Source organism: Urocitellus parryii, chromosome 8 (genome assembly GCF_045843805.1).
Source record: "Urocitellus parryii isolate mUroPar1 chromosome 8, mUroPar1.hap1, whole genome shotgun sequence".
In the NCBI taxonomy this organism is placed as follows: Eukaryota; Metazoa; Chordata; class Mammalia; order Rodentia; family Sciuridae; genus Urocitellus; species Urocitellus parryii.
In genome coordinates, this window is record NC_135538.1 from 26,397,554 (window position 1) to 26,414,273 (window position 16,720).

At 41.6% G+C, this 16,720-nt stretch overlaps 1 protein-coding gene across 1 annotated transcript in view; it reads left to right on the plus strand.

The window, feature by feature from the left end:
- Positions 1-16,720, plus strand: part of Nhsl1 (NHS like 1) — a 101,993-nt gene that overhangs the window by 81,634 nt on the left and 3,639 nt on the right. Inside the window, exons 4-6 of the mRNA XM_026391909.2 lie at positions 620-809; positions 9,434-12,718; positions 13,257-13,392. Of these exons, the coding sequence (XP_026247694.2) occupies positions 620-809; positions 9,434-12,718; positions 13,257-13,392 (3,611 nt within the window). The remainder of the gene's footprint in view (positions 1-619; positions 810-9,433; positions 12,719-13,256; positions 13,393-16,720) is intronic.

Below are 16,720 nucleotides of genomic sequence, written 5' to 3' on the forward strand. Positions count from 1 at the left end.
GAAGACGGGCTCTTGAGTGAGGATGTTAACCTGTATCAAAACAGACACTGCTAGAAATGCTTTTGTGGAATTCTGATAAGGCTCAGAACAAGGGCTTTCGTCAGCTTCTTCTAATTCAACAATTTCACACTAATTTTTTCTCCCAGAAAAAAATGGTTTCAGAAGAGCTTGCAGAGTTGAACAACAATAGCTCTATCATTTTTTTAAATGTTCTTTGAGGTCAGAGTGTAAAGGAAATAAGATCAAGGCTAGAAATTACTCTGAGCAAATCTAAATTTTCATGCAAATGGACACTAATGGCTGCAGCCCTGATGTTCTCTAGGCTTCTGAGCTTTCTGTCCACAGCAAAAACAGGAGAAACTGGAAGAACATAAAGGATTTTGTGGATCAGCAATACCCTCTGCAGTCCCCACAATTTACAGGCCAGGGCCAGGGTGAATCATATACATTATGGGTCTTGTTCAAGAGGATGCAGTTTTCTTGCAAATCATTGCTTCTGTGAAATGTGCTCAGTTCTTTGGCTTTCTTTAAATCAGTCTAATTTTTCAAAATAAAACATATTATTAAAAAGCATTCCTGCCAACTTTTTGCACATTGTGATTTCTTGTTTTCTCTGCAGTGTTCTCTTTCTTCATCGGAAGAAAGACTTATTGGCATCAGAAGACCTAAAACGCCAACCTCAGGTGACTTCTCTGACCTTAACACTCAGACCAACTGGACCAAGTCACTGCCACTGCCAACACCAGAAGAGAAGATGCGCCAGCAAGCCCAAACGGTCCAGGCTGACGTGGTGCCCATTAACATAACTGGTACGCCTTGCCGGGTAGACAGATTGAGAAAGTCCTTGGGAGAATGTCTGTGGATTTTTGTTGGTTATATGCTTCTTAGCATTTCACTTTTACACCAAAGGGAATAGCTGTGGTCTGACTTCAGCTCTTCATCAGATGAAGGGAATACTAAAACTACATATGTGCGTGCATGCAAAATATCTGTTGTCTGTTAGATCAGAGGACTTTGTCACCAGAGGTTGGTGTCAAAGAAGTCAATGGTTCAACCTTTCATCTAAAGCATGGCTTTTTAAATTGTGTGGCTTTTTATTAAGATTTTGGTTACATAGGAACATCTTCTCAATGTGGTCCTGGTTGAGAAAGAAAGATAGATATTCCCCCTACTCCCTTCTGAAGGGTTACTTTAAGTAATATTTGTAGAAGTGAAGAAATAATTATTTTGTGATGTTTCTGGTAGATTTTCTTGTTACCTTCTTGTTTCCTTAAGTAAAAAAAAGGGCAAAAATTCTTGAAATAAAAATATCAAATGAATCAGTAACTATAACATATTCTAAAAGATTTCAATGTGATGATAAAATTATATTCTAATTTTTATAATTTGAATTACACAATCTTCAAGTAAAAATGCATTGCTACTGAATAAACAGTTTTTATAGTATGTTACATTAGCTTGGGATGTGAAAATTAATCGCTAAATCAGAAACTATGGAATATTGCACTGAGCCATTAATCATTTCTGATAATTAAAGTGATAAATAATGAGGACATCAAACTTAAAGATGATCTTTCACAAATTTTCTGTAGCTACAGGAGGAATTGGTCAGTGGTTTGGGGAAGATATAAAATCCAAAAGAGGAATGGTAAGAGATATAAAATCCAAAAGAGGAATGGAGCATGCTTAACTTACACAGGCCCTGGGTATAATTCCTAGCACCAGCTCCCACCCGAAGTGTGTTCTGGAGAGATAGATGAGCAGCAGTCCTAGCAGGAGTCATTGGTAATCAGTCCACACAAAGCATGGCCTGTGTAGGCCCTAAAACAATGCGGTGGAAAAATAGATAATTTTTCATTAAAAAGGAGTCTGAAAGCCATAACTCTTTGATATTTTCTGAGGCTACTCCTTTTAGGAAGCCTTTTGCCATGGCTTGGTGAGCTTATAGGGACTGATAACGTTTTGATAATTTTTGAAGCTTAAAAAAAAAAAACCATTGCAGAATATTCCAAAATTACATTCAAAACTCTTATTTTGAATTCCATGGAAATTTAATTAAAAAGGGCATGAATGATTTTTGATTCCATATCCATTTTTCACACTTGTACCTTAAAGAAACAGCATGTCTTACTCTATTTTCTGTGTAAATAGTATTGTTGATCTTCATGATGTGTTTCTCCTTCACCTAGCTCATACCTTTCAAAGATTATTTTTATAAGTAGTTTTGTTGCAGAATGAAATAACAATGGATAGTGTTCACTGCTTGATGAAATACAGGGACACATATTTTCTATTAGAAAAAGAATGACATTATTTGATTGATTAAATGCAGCAGAAATGCAATTATAGATGATTAAATGTCTCAAATAATATTATGAGATAAGAAGACTGTTCAATGAAATATGATAATTCTTAATAGAATTAGGATGAAATGCATTATCTTGAGATTAGGGGGTTTTAAAATAGAGTAACTAGCATTCCAGGAATAAAGAATTATTTGCAATGAAATAAATTGTCACAACAGAAGATGGTGTCACATCTTTGAGTTTTAATTCTCTCCTGCTTGATGACTAAATGTACATGAATTACATTGCATTTAAAAGAAGACCTTTAAGTGCCACCTAGGAAAGGTGAATGATAGTTTAAAAAAAAAAAGAGCAATATAAGTTATGTCAAAATATAATTTGTTTTTAACTGAGTCATGGACGTTTACAGAAATGATAAAATTAAATATAATAATTACATACTTACTGATCTAGTTTCTTGATCTGTGTGTTCACATACACACCTATATTTCTGAAAGGACTTGTTTCTGGTCTAAAAAGCAATAAAATTTCAAAATTTCACTTTGGTTGAACTGATATAGTTTATACAGTTCCCTGCTGTGTAAATTATATATTTCTAAAGTCCTAGAAGATTTCTGAGGTAAATATGAAGCTTCTTGAAAGGAATCATGTGCTCATTGATTTGAGTGAGGATTGATCTCTAGTCTGATTTTCAGTAAGACTCAGCAGGGAAAAAAATGGCATAAACAACATAAATATATTGTTTCAAATCCAGAGCTAAGCCCACCAGACCTAGAGGTATAGAACATCAGCACAGTGGAATGCTGGCTTGAAATGTGATTCAATCCCTTTTAGTTCTTATCCTATGGGGACCTGACCTGTTCTAAAAATTGAAGAGAAAAAAATATTTAAGATTAAAAAGAATATATGTGTGTGTGTGTGTGTGTGTATATATATATACACACACACATACATACACACATACATACATACTGGCAAGTAATTTAAGATAACATATATATATATATATATATTCATTCCATAATCTGCCATGTGGGATAACAACTCTTCTACATGGAAGATAAGTAGAGTGAGTGAATATACTTAAATGATTTACAAACTGCCTTGCTTCCTAATGCTGCCTAAGTTTATTTCTAAATACAAACCATGAATAATCAAATGCCGTTTTTCAATGAAAGAGAGTGATTCAATTCAGTAGATGTTTATTGAATAACTACTTTGTGCCAGGCATTAGGTCATAGGGGCTGGTAAAGTATGACTCACGGTCTCTACTCTCAAGAAATGGGTAGTCCAGCAGGTGAGATCATCTTTTTTAGGTCACCATTCAAGGTGGAGAGTAAATGCCTTTAATGGTGTATGTTGTAGATGAATATCCTCATATGGTTTCTTCATTTCCTTGAAGCTTGGGTGGTTTTACCTTTTGTTTTTGTCTTAGAAGTAAAACCGGAGACTAGCTACAACTTTCTGTTAATGTTTTGTCCATTCTTAATGTCTGGGTACAAGGGATTTCTTCTTCTGCCACAGAGAACTAATGAACCACTGAAGTCATAACTGACTCCCTTTAAGCCTCATTTGTGCTATTGCATATAAATGACCCATTTATCACAACAGTGGTACCTTCTGGTGTTTCAGGCTCTTCTCTCAATCATTTCTGTTTTTCTCCATTCAGAACAAAGTTGCAAGAATTTGCAAGTTTGCCAGCGTTTGTTTAAGTCTGTTGAAATATGTTTTGATCGTTCAGATCTTTTATTCTGTTTTGATTGCATAGTGCACAATTTATTACTATCCAGACAGAAGTTATGTCGTCCACAGCATACCATTACGAATGTGTTTCAGTATTGCTAAAAAGAGTGACTTTTTTTATACTTGTGCCTAAGAATGATAGAAATATGTGATTGTGTGTAAATATGTATTTTTTAAAATTCTCCTTTTGAGGAGAATAACCATGTAAAAAGGTCAGTGCTATAACTGGCAAGTAGTTTAAAATAGACCAGTCAGTAACCGAACTTTTACAAATTTTATTACTTGATGATTTCCTGTGGTGTGTTAATTACACCAGCTTATACAGAATGGAGTCCTGTGGATGTGTCATTCCAGGTTTGATTGTCTAAGTTAAGGTTAACCTTCAACAGTGATCATGAATCAGAGAAGCAGTTCAGCTTTGACAACAGCCGTGCTACTGGGTCTCAGTACTTTATCATTATAAGGCTTTTCACTTTTCATTACAGTTGTATCTCACACCGAAGCATTCCTACAGCCTCTCCAAATTATCAGCCTCCTTGATTCAAGAAAAAGCTCCGACTCTTGATTATTTGTGTCATCACAAAAGATGAGACATTATATTGGTCTCTGCTGGATGACCAGATGTATGAAGCATACTTATTGCCATTACCACATACATGCTGATGTAGAGAGTGATGTTGGTAGCCAGGCATGGTGGCCCATGCCTGTAATCCCAATGGCTCAGGAGACTAAGGCAGGAGGATTGTGAGTTCAAAGCTAGCCTCAGCAACAGCACGATGCTAAGCAACTCAGTGATACCCTGTCTCTAAATAAAATATAAAAATGGACTGGGGATATGGCTCAGTGGTTGAGTGCCCCTGAGTTCAATCCCCAGTACCCTGTCCCCCATAAAAAAAAAAAAAAGAGTGATGTGGGTGGCCAGAGGAATCCAAAACATTCATTTTTTAAAAATGACACAGAATCACTCTTTCATTGTGTTCTAACGAACTCATATTTGCTACTCTGGCTCATTTGAAGATGAGATCAACGTGTGTCCTTTGGAAGGACATACACCCAGAAATTGGAAAACAGCCTTATGATGATAATGTGCTTCCCCTCCTTTTTCGCCCTTCAGCATTCATCATCGTATGACTGGCTAACATCATTATTAATCCCTTCTTATCATTTTACAACCAGCTTCTGGAAAGAAAGTGCATGGTGTCAGCTTGCTTGAAAATAACATTGCTTTGCTTGTTCTACTGCTCTGCATTAGGGGAGAATTTCGATCGCCAGGCCAGCCTTCGGCGGTCTCTAATTTACACAGACACTCTGGTAAGACGACCGAAGAAAGTCAAAAGGAGAAAGACTATTACAGGAGTCCCAGACAACATTCAGAAGGAGCTAGGTATGGCTCGTAGATCTGCATTCCGTTGCCCTCCTCGCTGCTCGGCGTTACTCAGCTAACTTTGTGTGGTGCTGGTCAAATCCATATGTTCTAATGGCCAGATTCTTTCCTCATGAGGCACCAGGTGCAAATCTTACATCCCATGCAGATGATTTACTACATTTTGGAGACAAGATAGCAGGGAAGAGCTTTTGTGTAAACGTAAGTGGGATGATAGAAATTGAGTTTGCCGTCATCTCTGGGCATCTTGAACACTGATTATTTCCATATTTACACTGATTGTTGATTTAGATCTTAAGTTCCTATGAACCAAAACCTCATTCTTGGACTTCACCTTACGAGGGTGGATTTCAGTACTTTCACTGACATGCTGGTGGCATTTTTTTCACGAGAGGCAGCAATATGAGATAGTCGTAAATGTCATTATGACAGAAAATAGTCGTTGGGTGTCAGATACCTTTGTTATTATCAGTGGAACTCATAGCTCTTTTATTCTGTGTTTTTCAACCTGTGATCAAACCAATGGGGGCTGGTGGAAAAAGTCGTTTCATTCACTGTTGACTTACCTGATGTCCTTGTGCTTGTCTTTTTATGCCCTTTGGATAATCCTTTCATTCTCTTCTCTGTAATAGATTCCTCTCCCTGTCCTTTAACAAGGCCCTGCAGGAACGTCCGCAGGGGCAGTTTAGCTTAGCTCCTAGGTCTGGAGCAGGACTCCAGCACTAGACTGCTTCAGTTGGAATCTTGACTCTGCCACTTGTTCTCTGGGTGAGATTACGTCACCCCTCTGAGTCTACTTCCTCATCCCACAAATGGGGTAGTGATATGACTGGTCTACTTTATGGGGTTAGTTGAGGACTTAGTGAAATTCTGCATGTGATGCACTTGGTTCCTGGGATTACTATTAATGTAGTAGCCACTGTTGTCGTTATGGAGAACATAATGCTACCTATCTTGAAACTTGCCTCTTCCTCTTTCTCCAACCTGTGGGTTATGACCTCATAGTTCCTTTGCCTTATATTATTTACTTTGATTTACTATTAAAGGTTATACTCTGGAAACTCAGAATAATGGTTTCTGAAATTGCCTACTAGTCTTTTGGTCAAAATGAGCATATCTGAACAATAGTGATATTTCTATTGCAGTACTTTGAAGTCACCTTTTAGCTTCCAGTGCCACAAATGTTTTCCCCCATCACCCCTGCTTAATGCCTGGGAGTGGGGAGAGCACGCTCCTCTTTACCTGGCATTTTCTCTTTTACTGCCATTGACTGCAGTACCTATGCTGTGCCTTCTAGAGTATAGCAACATTAGGACAAGAATAGCAATGTTTTGCCTCTGCTGTAGGTAGCTCCTGAGGCGCATTTGGTGTGCAGGAGCTTGTCCCATTCCATAACTGAAGGGTTTGGTAGAAATGAAGGCAGGGCTGCGACTGCGCCCATGGAATTTGAGAAGTCTGTCTTTGGTTCGTGCAGCTTGCTGCTCCTGTGCTACCTGAGTCCTCCAGGCACCTTCTCCAAACTTATGCCTCAATGTCACCTGTGCTTTCTCCTTCTCAACACTTAGCTGTGGATTATTCTTTCAGACTCTTTCTTCTTGAGACAGCTAACACATTTGAGATCTGTACTGGTATGCTCAGCAGGTGTTTAATAGGCTAATTCCTCATCATACTCAGGTAATGTACTTTAGCTGGTCTTTTTAGGAGATGTGCCTTAACCCAAAGGAGTGATTTTAAGGACAAACAGTTAGGACTTTTGTAAGATAACAAGGTTGATGTTTTGAGGTAAGCTGCATTTTAAGTGGATTTCCATTTGGGATAAGTAAGTGCTGGATGACTTTGTGTAAAAAGTGGAAGAATAAGATGTACATACACATAAGTACCTATGATGTATGTACCGTATATGACATGTGATATGAAGCCTGGAACCTAACAGTTACAAACTTTCACCACTTTGAACTCACAGTGTGAGTCGGTAACTAAGTTACCGCTTGGATCTTACTACAGTGACCTGTCCAGCTAGGGAAATCTTAGCTTCTATAATTTTAATATTTCTTAAATTGATGATTGGGTCCCTGAAACCTATATTCATTTCTCTTCTGCATGTGACAAGGAACCATCACTAATGGTGGAGGAAAGAAAATAGCTTTCCCCGCATCATTTTTGTTGTGACTGTTGCCAGACATGAGACAGAGTCATTGCACAGCTGATGGCATGTCCTGAATGACAGTTGGAGCCACTGAGACAACTGTATCTAAGCTAGAGCTAGTTTTTTTTTTTTTTTTAAATAGACAACTAGTGACTCTAATTTCTAATAGATAGATTAATTGAAAGACTGATAGATGGAATGAGGGAAAGTAACATTTGAATAGAGTTTAATTAAGCAAAAATATTGGTTTATATTTTTGCCCCATCTTTTTGAGACCTCTAGTTTACCTTGCCATGTCTCCCAACGTTCTGGACTTATGAGAACTGTGGTTTGCAAGTTTGTACTACTTACCTAATGATTATCAGAAACAGATACTTTACTGTTTCTTTAAAATTGGTCTTCATCTAGATAGAAAACACCAGAAAGTATGGCTAGATAAATTAGACAAAAAATGAAATGATTCTCTAAAGGAAAAGCATTCAATTGGGAAAGATACCTTGTTCTCCACACTGCCCAGGTAGCAGGGATTGGATTTAATCATCATCATCATCATCATCATCATCATACAAGGATGCTTCCTTGAATTACAGTGATTTATTTGCTTAGAAATATGCAGTTTTTACCATAAGTACTGGACTCTGGATACTAGCCAGCATACAGCACTTTAAAAATCCAAGTATGATCTTGAATATTTACTTCCAAGTTTTATCTGAGGATTAATTTGTTGCCTTTCATTTAAATGAATCAGACAAAATTTTGAATTTTTTTCCTGACTCTTAAAACTACACAGAAATCAATCTGAATATTGTGCTACAAGGTTTGATTTTCTAGAATCAGAGAGGATCATTTTGTTCGTATATAATTATGTTTGGCTATGTCCCCACATATATTTCTTACTGAATGAAGACAAACAACATAGAACCATGGTTTTGCTACTATTTTTAAAGATTTAACTTGTTCTAAGAATTGATTTCGTTTTCTCAGTACGCTTCGAGTAAGTTCTTGGCTTCACAATTTTTTTTTTTTTTAATCTCTGTTCTTTTCTGGGTGGCTTGACATCTGTGTATCTACACTGAACGATTTTTCATGTCCGCTTCCTTCTCTTTCTGCATGATTATTTCCTTCTATTTAACATACTACTCTCTGGTTGTAAGACTCCAAGAAATGAATAATCCTAATTTGAGGAAATGCTCACTGGATCAGTTCCTGCTGCTCTCTCTGCACCAAAACACAACAGATTGCTGTTGAATTTTGAATGTCACCAACAGACAGATGCTAATGGCTTAAGATGGATAATGAAATGTTTGAAACACAGATGGGCCTGTACATCAATTTTCGTTTTCTTAGGATTTCCTCCTGACATAAAGAATCAGATGTAATTAACACAATTTTATACCAATATCCCTCATAAATGGTATGTCAGTGGCCCTATTGTTCCACTAGTACACTCATCTATGGGGGGGGGAAAGAGGGTCATGACTAGATAGTTCTGGGTCACTGCTAGGCCATCCCCTGGTGGGGGAAAGGGGCGCATTGAAGACCAAGCAGCCTTGGTCTCAAAGGGAGTGTCTGAGAATTCCACATGCAGCTCTCGAACTGTAAGGGGAGGACTTGAAGTACAAGTTAAAGAGAAAATAAATGTATGAAGTTGATAATAAGGGTTTTTATTTTAGAAGATATCTGGACCAATTTAAATTCAGTTAGGTCCCTACAGGAGGAAAAAAAAAAATAACTAAATTGGGGTGGGGGGGAACCTTTTCTAATTACAACAGAGTCAGAAGGGGCTGAGGGTACAGGTGACAACCTGTAGATTCCTATTTTCAGGTAACGAGCCTCTTTCTGCTTTCTCTCCAGCATTGGGCGCTGGCCAAGATGATGTTGGTGGCCACTCAGTGTACACCCCAGACCACTACTCCACGCTAGGAAGGCTTGATAGCTGCCGGTCTGCTGGGCCGCGCTCAGAAACCAGGGACTCCAGCTGCCAGACTGAGGACATGAAAGTTGTACCTCCTTCCATGAGAAGAATCAGGGCGTATAAGGGGCTTGGCATTGCTGCCCAGATGAGCCACTTCTCAGGCTCCTCGGGCAACATGTCTGTGCTGAGTGACTCGGCGGGTATTGTGGGCCCTTCCCGTCTCAACAACGATGCTGGCTTCCACAGTCTTCCACGTTCTGCAGCCAGAGCGAACGCTCACTCCCTGGAGTCAAGACTGGGTGCCCTGGGCCCTACAGAAGACACGGAGGGCACTTTCCGCTACCAGAGGGCTCACTCACAAGGAGATGAAAACTTAGGACATTTAGGAGGTGCCTCCAGGACAGGGCCACTTTTGAGGCCCAAATCCCAGGAGCTGAGGCACTTTGAGAGTGAAAACATAACCAGCCCAGCATGTGTGGTTTCTCCTCACGCGACCTACTCTACCAGCATCATCCCAAATGCCACGCTCTTGTCCTCTTCCGAGGTCATTGTTATTCACACTGCTCAGAGTGCAGGGCAGCTGGACAGTAAAATGACCGGCTCATCCTCATACTCTAAGATGAAATCCAGAGACCACCTCGTCTCCAGGCACGCTATGAAAGAGGATCATCAGGCCCCTAGTCACCACTGGGGTGAGGGACATTCTTCCATGGCCTTAGATAATCATTCTCCTGGTGCTACCACACTGTTGTCCCTCTGTGATTCAGAGGTTTCACTAAATGCCCCAGCAGATAGGGAGAATGGGTCCCGAGCCATGCCCTATAATTATAGAAACAGCCTGAGCTTCCCGGGTCACCCCCAGGATATGGATGGGAAGAGTGAATCTAGTTATTCAGGGGAGAGAGGGCATGGCAGCTCAGAGCCTTGGGAATACAAAACCTCTGACAACGGGCGGGCATCTCCACTGAAGCCACATTTGGCCACTCCTGGTTACTCCACCCCCACAAGTAACATGAGTAGCTGCAGTTTAGACCAAACATCCATCAAAGAGGATGCCAGGTCCTTGTATTCAGAAGATCACGACGGCTACTCCACATCTATACACGGTGACCCTGGACGTGGGTCTGGGATTCTGTGCAGTAGCAGCGATGGCTTTGGGAATCCCAGGCACAGCGTGGTCAATGTTTTCGATGGAAAGTCTCAGAAAAGCCAAGGGGACCAGCCACATTACCATGATAAAACATTTTCTAGAAACATCTCTTTGAAGAAAGCAAAGAAACCTCCCCTGCCACCCTCCCGGACGGACTCTCTCCGCAGGATCCCGAAGAAGACCCAGTCTAACGGGCAGGTGCTCAACGAGAGCCTCATTGCCACACTTCAGCACTCGCTGCAGCTGAGCCTCCCAGGCAAGGGCAGCAGCTCACCCTCACAGAGCCCCTGCAGTGACTTTGAGGAGCCCTGGCTGCCCCGTTCCCGGAGCCAGAGCACAGTCAGCGCTGGCAGCAGCATGACCTCCACCACCCACCCCAACATCTACTCCCTGTGCGGGGTCACACCCTCACAGAGCGACACAAGCAGCGTCAAGTCAGAGTACACAGACCCTTGGGGCTACTACATCGACTACACAGGCGTGCAAGAAGACCCGGGGAACCCAGCAGGGGGCTGTTCAGCCAGCAGCAGCGGGGCACCAACTGGAAACGGGCCAGTCCGCCATGTCCAAGAGGGGTCCAGGGCCACAATGCCCCAAGTGCCTGGTGGTCCAGTCAAACCAAAGATCACATCACCGGAGAAGTCACAGAGAGTCACTTCTCCGTCCAGTGGGTATTCCAGCCAGTCGAATACACCCACAGCACTCACCCCTGTGCCTGTGTTTTTAAAATCGGCATCACCAGCAAATGGGAAGGTGAAGGCCAAGCCCAAGGTACCAGAAAGGAAATCCTCGCTGATTTCTTCTGTGTCCGTGTCCTCATCGTCCACTTCTCTCTCCTCTAATACTTCTACTGAAGGAAGTGGCACTGTGAAGAAGTCAGAGTCAGCAGGGTCCTCAGCCCTTGCTGCTGCTGCTCCTCCTCCTCCTCCTCCTCCTCTTCCTCCTCTTCCAGCTCCATATCCTGCTGACAAGTCCCCTGTTCTTCCCCCCCCTCCTCCTTCAGCAGATTGCTCCCAGGGCTCTCCTCTGCCTCACTCTCCTCTGTTCCCCCCTCCACCCCCAGAAGCTCTCACCCCCTTCGGCTGCCCCCCTGACGGGTGCCTCCCCCCTCCCCCCTTCCCTCAAGACTCTTTGGCTTCCTTGCCATTGCCTCCACCTTTCTTACCCAGCTCAGGCCCCCCACCTGCTCCACCACTTGACCCCAAATTCATGAAAGACACCAGGCCTTCTTTCAAAAGCTCTGGCCAGCTGGGGTCCTCCCAGGAGTCCTTGAGGCGGCCTTCAAACAAGGAGGAGAACAGCAGACCACCGCTGCCCCTGATCACCACGGAAGCACTACAGATGGTGCAGTTGAGGCCCGTGAGAAAGAACTCGGGCACCGAGGTAGCTCTGTTGTCTGAACCAGTGGCTCAGGAACAAGGAGCTCCGACTGCTCCACAGTACCACTTAAAGCCATCTGCTTTCCTGAAATCCCGAAATAGCATAAATGAAATGGAGAGTGAAAGCCAGCCTGCCTCTGTGACAAGCTTGCTTCCAACGCCTGCCAAGAACCCAAGTCAGGGTGACCATGACAGCGCAGCGGAGCATGGCAGCCCTCTGAGCCTTAGGCATGGGGCTCCAAGTCCTGGGCTGGGCACTGAGGAAGCAGAGGTTCTGCCTGGCCCCAGCACTGCCCCTCTCCCAGACTCTTCACCCAGCAGGAAGCCACCTCCCATCTCCAAGAAACCCAAACTGTTCTTGGTGGTGCCACCTCCACAGAGAGATTTCGCTGCAGAACCCTCGGAGAACAGGAGGGAAGTCTTCCGAAACCCCATCCGGGCAGAGGAGGTTTCTGTGCACAGCAGAGAGGCAAAAGAGAGTTCTGCAGCCCCAGCCGGTTCTCATGCTACGGACCCCAGCAGCTCAGTTCTGGAGGGAGGAGCTGCAGGATCCCTGTATCCCAGCAGAGTGGAAGCCAATGTCCCCATGGTACAGCCTGATGCCTTATCAGCCCCCACGCAGGAAGAGCCAGCCGTGAACAGTGTGGATGGTGGGGGCAATGCGGAGAGCTGCCTCTCCGAACAGGAGGGAGAAGGTAAGTCTGGCTTCCCTTGCTGTGCACCTCTGATCATCTATCTGCAGCTGAGCCAAATAGGGCTACTGAATGCTCTCATGTGGAACCCGGGTAGACCAGATAAGATTTATGGTAAAGCAGTGGGTGGGCTCCTTAAACATTCAATTACCAACTTTTCATTTTATGAAATATTTTTAAAACTCAGGTCTAATGCAAGAGCTTATAGAATGATCTAAAATAGGGAGGTGGGGGTGGTCTGCAGCAGGCTAGGTATGAAATAGCACTGAGTAATCTCCCTTCTGAAGAGCTGCAAAGAAATGTTCTAAAATTTAAGAGCAATTCAGTACAAGTTCTGTAACAGAAAAGAATGAGTTCTGGCTGTCAGGCTGGTGTCATTTCCCCCATCTTTGTAAAATCACAAACTATAGAGCCTGCTGCATTCCCTGTGGTTCTTAGATTGTCAGGAGTGGCAGGGAAGCAGCATATTTCAGAGCTTGGCGAAGGACTGAAATTCTAGTCACTGTGCATCTTGTGTCGCCTGCGCGTGTGCTTCTCTCAGCTGGGGCACTGGAGACCAATGCTGCCGGCTCCTCCTCAGAAGCCTGCGACTTCCTCCTTAAGGGGGATGGGAGTGACGAGGTGATGACCCCCACCAGACCCAGGACCACAGAAGACCTTTTCGCAGCTATTCACAGGTATCACAACTCCTTCCTTAATTCTCTTTATAATTCCTTCTTTCCAAATGGTTCCTCTACTTTGTTTTCTTGACGCTTCTCCCGCCATCCAGTCTCGGCTCATTGACTTTATTATTAATTTTTTTAGTGCGTTTCTTCCTGTGCCTTTATTTCCTCTGACTCCAATTTCTGTTTTACTCTGTTCACTGATTTTGACAATGATATTGGGAACAGAGTCTTAATATGATGATTTCTGGTAGACACTGCTCTGTGGCAAGAGACAATGTGTCAGTCATATGACAGTGTATTTACAAGAATCAGATTAGAGCAGCTGGTGATCCAGGTCAGGTGAGAAACGCTGTGGCACTGGACTTAGGAGGCACAGACTAGCTCTACAGAGCTCCCTTCGTAAGGGTGTTTAGTTTATTATTATGTTTTTCCATTTTACAGAAAAACCATAATTTTATGGTATAGTTTATTTGGTCCTTAAATGTTTCAATAAGAGTACATCTCTTTTTAAGCAGGAGCAAAGGAATTAAATTTGCTTTTTACCATATGCCACTAGTGCCATCTACTGGCATTGGAAATTGTTGAGTTAAAAAAGTATAGGTTCATTTTTTCAAAATAAACTGCCTAAACTATTAGTTTTTCATATGCGGTCACCTTAAGAGTGAATGCGATTGAGCACTGACATTTCATTTGCTGCATCATTTTTCTGGTTATAGCTTAGTGGTCCCATAATAATGTCATTATAAAAATTGATAAGAATATCCATGTGCAAGTATTTTAGGCCATAATGATACATAAAACTTTTACTTCCTTCTAGACTTCTTTATCAGAGACTTTCAGATTTTTTGGGTAACCATTATGAATGCCCTTATGCTGTCAAGACCTCTTTTCCCCCTGATCCAAGATCCTTTTTTTCCTCCTGAAATAAAGCATGCATAAAATCCTTTGATTCTGTACATAAACAACCATGTCAGCACTGTCCTTGAATTCTTGGAATTTAGCTGAAAAAAAAAAAAAAAAAAACCTGTTACATGACATGCAAAGAATGGTGCTGTCCTTACCTGGAACTCCTTATTCAAATATAAACATGTAACCTGGGAGAAGCCAAGCTGGCAAATTGAGGAATATGTGAAGAATTATGTTCTTTGCCTCCCAGCCTAAATATTGGTGTAATAGACCCTAAAGTCTGCCCCCTGCAACATTTTCCAACTGGCTTCTTGCTCTCATTAGAAATGAAAAAGTAGCTAGTTATCCAACTACTTCTCAAAACAGGGAAATGAAAAATATCGCATCTTTTTAAGCCAAATTTAGTGGCATTTCTAGAAGTTTACACAGATGTTTCTAACTTTAACCATGCTAGACACATAATAAGCACTCAATAAATATTTTCTAAATTAAATGAGACCAATTGGAATTTAACTGTCAGGAAATTCTTCCAAGACTCAAAGTCTTTGATTTAGTATGGAATGTATTGAGTTGCTAAATATATAGTAATATATATTTATAATAGCAAGCCCCAAGGATGTGTGTTGCCTGGTTGCTAAGTGTACTAAATACTTAGTCTCAAGGAAACCCAACTGTTGTGGAGCCAAATGACTGCATGCTTTTCCTAAAAATATGCCAAAGGTCTCTTCTACATTTTATTTTGGCAACCTTCAGAAGGAACTGAAAATTTTGTGGTTTCTCTTACTAGACAGTTACATCTACTACAGATGTAGAAATTGGCCAGTCTGTATCATTCTCTGTACACACGAGAGAAGTAAAGTCCAAGTAGCCTTAGGAATGAATTAGGAAAAGAAAGCAAGGACACACATGGATTTCTGTTGTCGTATTAATACTGTGTTAGCAGATGTTATCTGAAGTCTGTGATATTTAGGGCTTTTTTTTTTCTTCATGTCCTTCAGCACCTAAATTCATAATTTAAATTAAAGGCTATCTATATTGAAACACAGCTTTCAAATGTTATAATGCAAATTAATTCATTTCAGATTTAAAGCCAGATGGAAAGTGTAGAATGCCAGTTGAGGTGTGAAGTTTTTATATTTATTGAAGTAATTAGCTTTTAAGACAGTGTTAACTGTTTGAGTACTACTTATAGACATCTTTAAAATTCATACCTACCTAGGTATACATAAGTATGTGTGTATACGCAAATAATCCATTTGTTCAAATTGAATTCTGATTTTAAGGGGCAGCTGCTCTTGAGGACCAACAAAGCTTTTCTAAAATCCCATCTTCTTTTTAAATTCTAAATCTACACTTAACGGCCATGTCTTTTATCAAGCATAGTTGTAGATTATTTTATGTACCTTAGGACACCTTCACCATCTGAAAACCAAACAAGAAATTACACCACAGACCAATACCTAAAGGACTGAAATGAGAAAGCTGCTTCAGGGGACAAGCAGTGTTGGTTGTGGGGCCATGTGCTATAAGTAGAATGAAACTCCTTCAAGTCCCAGCTGTCCCAAGCAGCTGTGAGCTTTCACCTTTTAGACCTCAGTTACCTTTTCTACAACCCAAAGTGGTTGGACTATCTAAATTTTTCTCCTCTTCTACAATTCTGAGATGTGCTTATTTTGGTCCTGTCATGGGTCATTCACTTAGACCAGGCCACTGTTCTTGTTGATTGCTGAGCAGGACCATTGAACCAAGGTACCATAGGCACTCATGCTCCATCAGCTCTGGCCACCCTCATACCCTTGTCTTGGGTCTTTATCACTTCCTGTCCTCCACTTTGGTAGCTTCTTTTCAGCCTAAAGTGGGGGACAACCCTTGGAACACCAAGGTGTCCTGGGTAGCCAACAGGGGCCCAACCTTCCCTCGGCCTTACTACATAGGCCCTATACAAAATAAGGCCAGACTGGTGGCAGGAAAGAAGAACTCATTTTCCTATATGGCACTCAGCTTTGTTAAGCACATCCTCCTGGTCTGACACTGATGGCTGTTATAGCATTGATCTTTATTAAGAAAAAATGAGCTAGACACAATTGTTTCCTCTTTTTAGATAGATAACAAAATAGAAAATATAACTTGCCCAAGGTCACACAACAAGAAAATCTTTAGAGGTGGGATTTAACCTAGGCTGTGTGACCCCAGAGGTTCTTTACCTCATCTCATCCAGCAAACATCCCCATAAGTACAGGGACTGAGGTGCAGCAGGCATGGGTACCTTGCCCCAGCTTACAAGCTAGAAGGTTGTTAGTGTTCTGATTCACCTCTTAATCTGTGTGTGCCATTGCCATACTCTCAAACTTTACCTGCTACCTGAGCTAGAATTTAGTAGCAGGAGAAAAGAAATACCCATGTCTTTATTTTATTAACAGTGTCAAGACTCCTT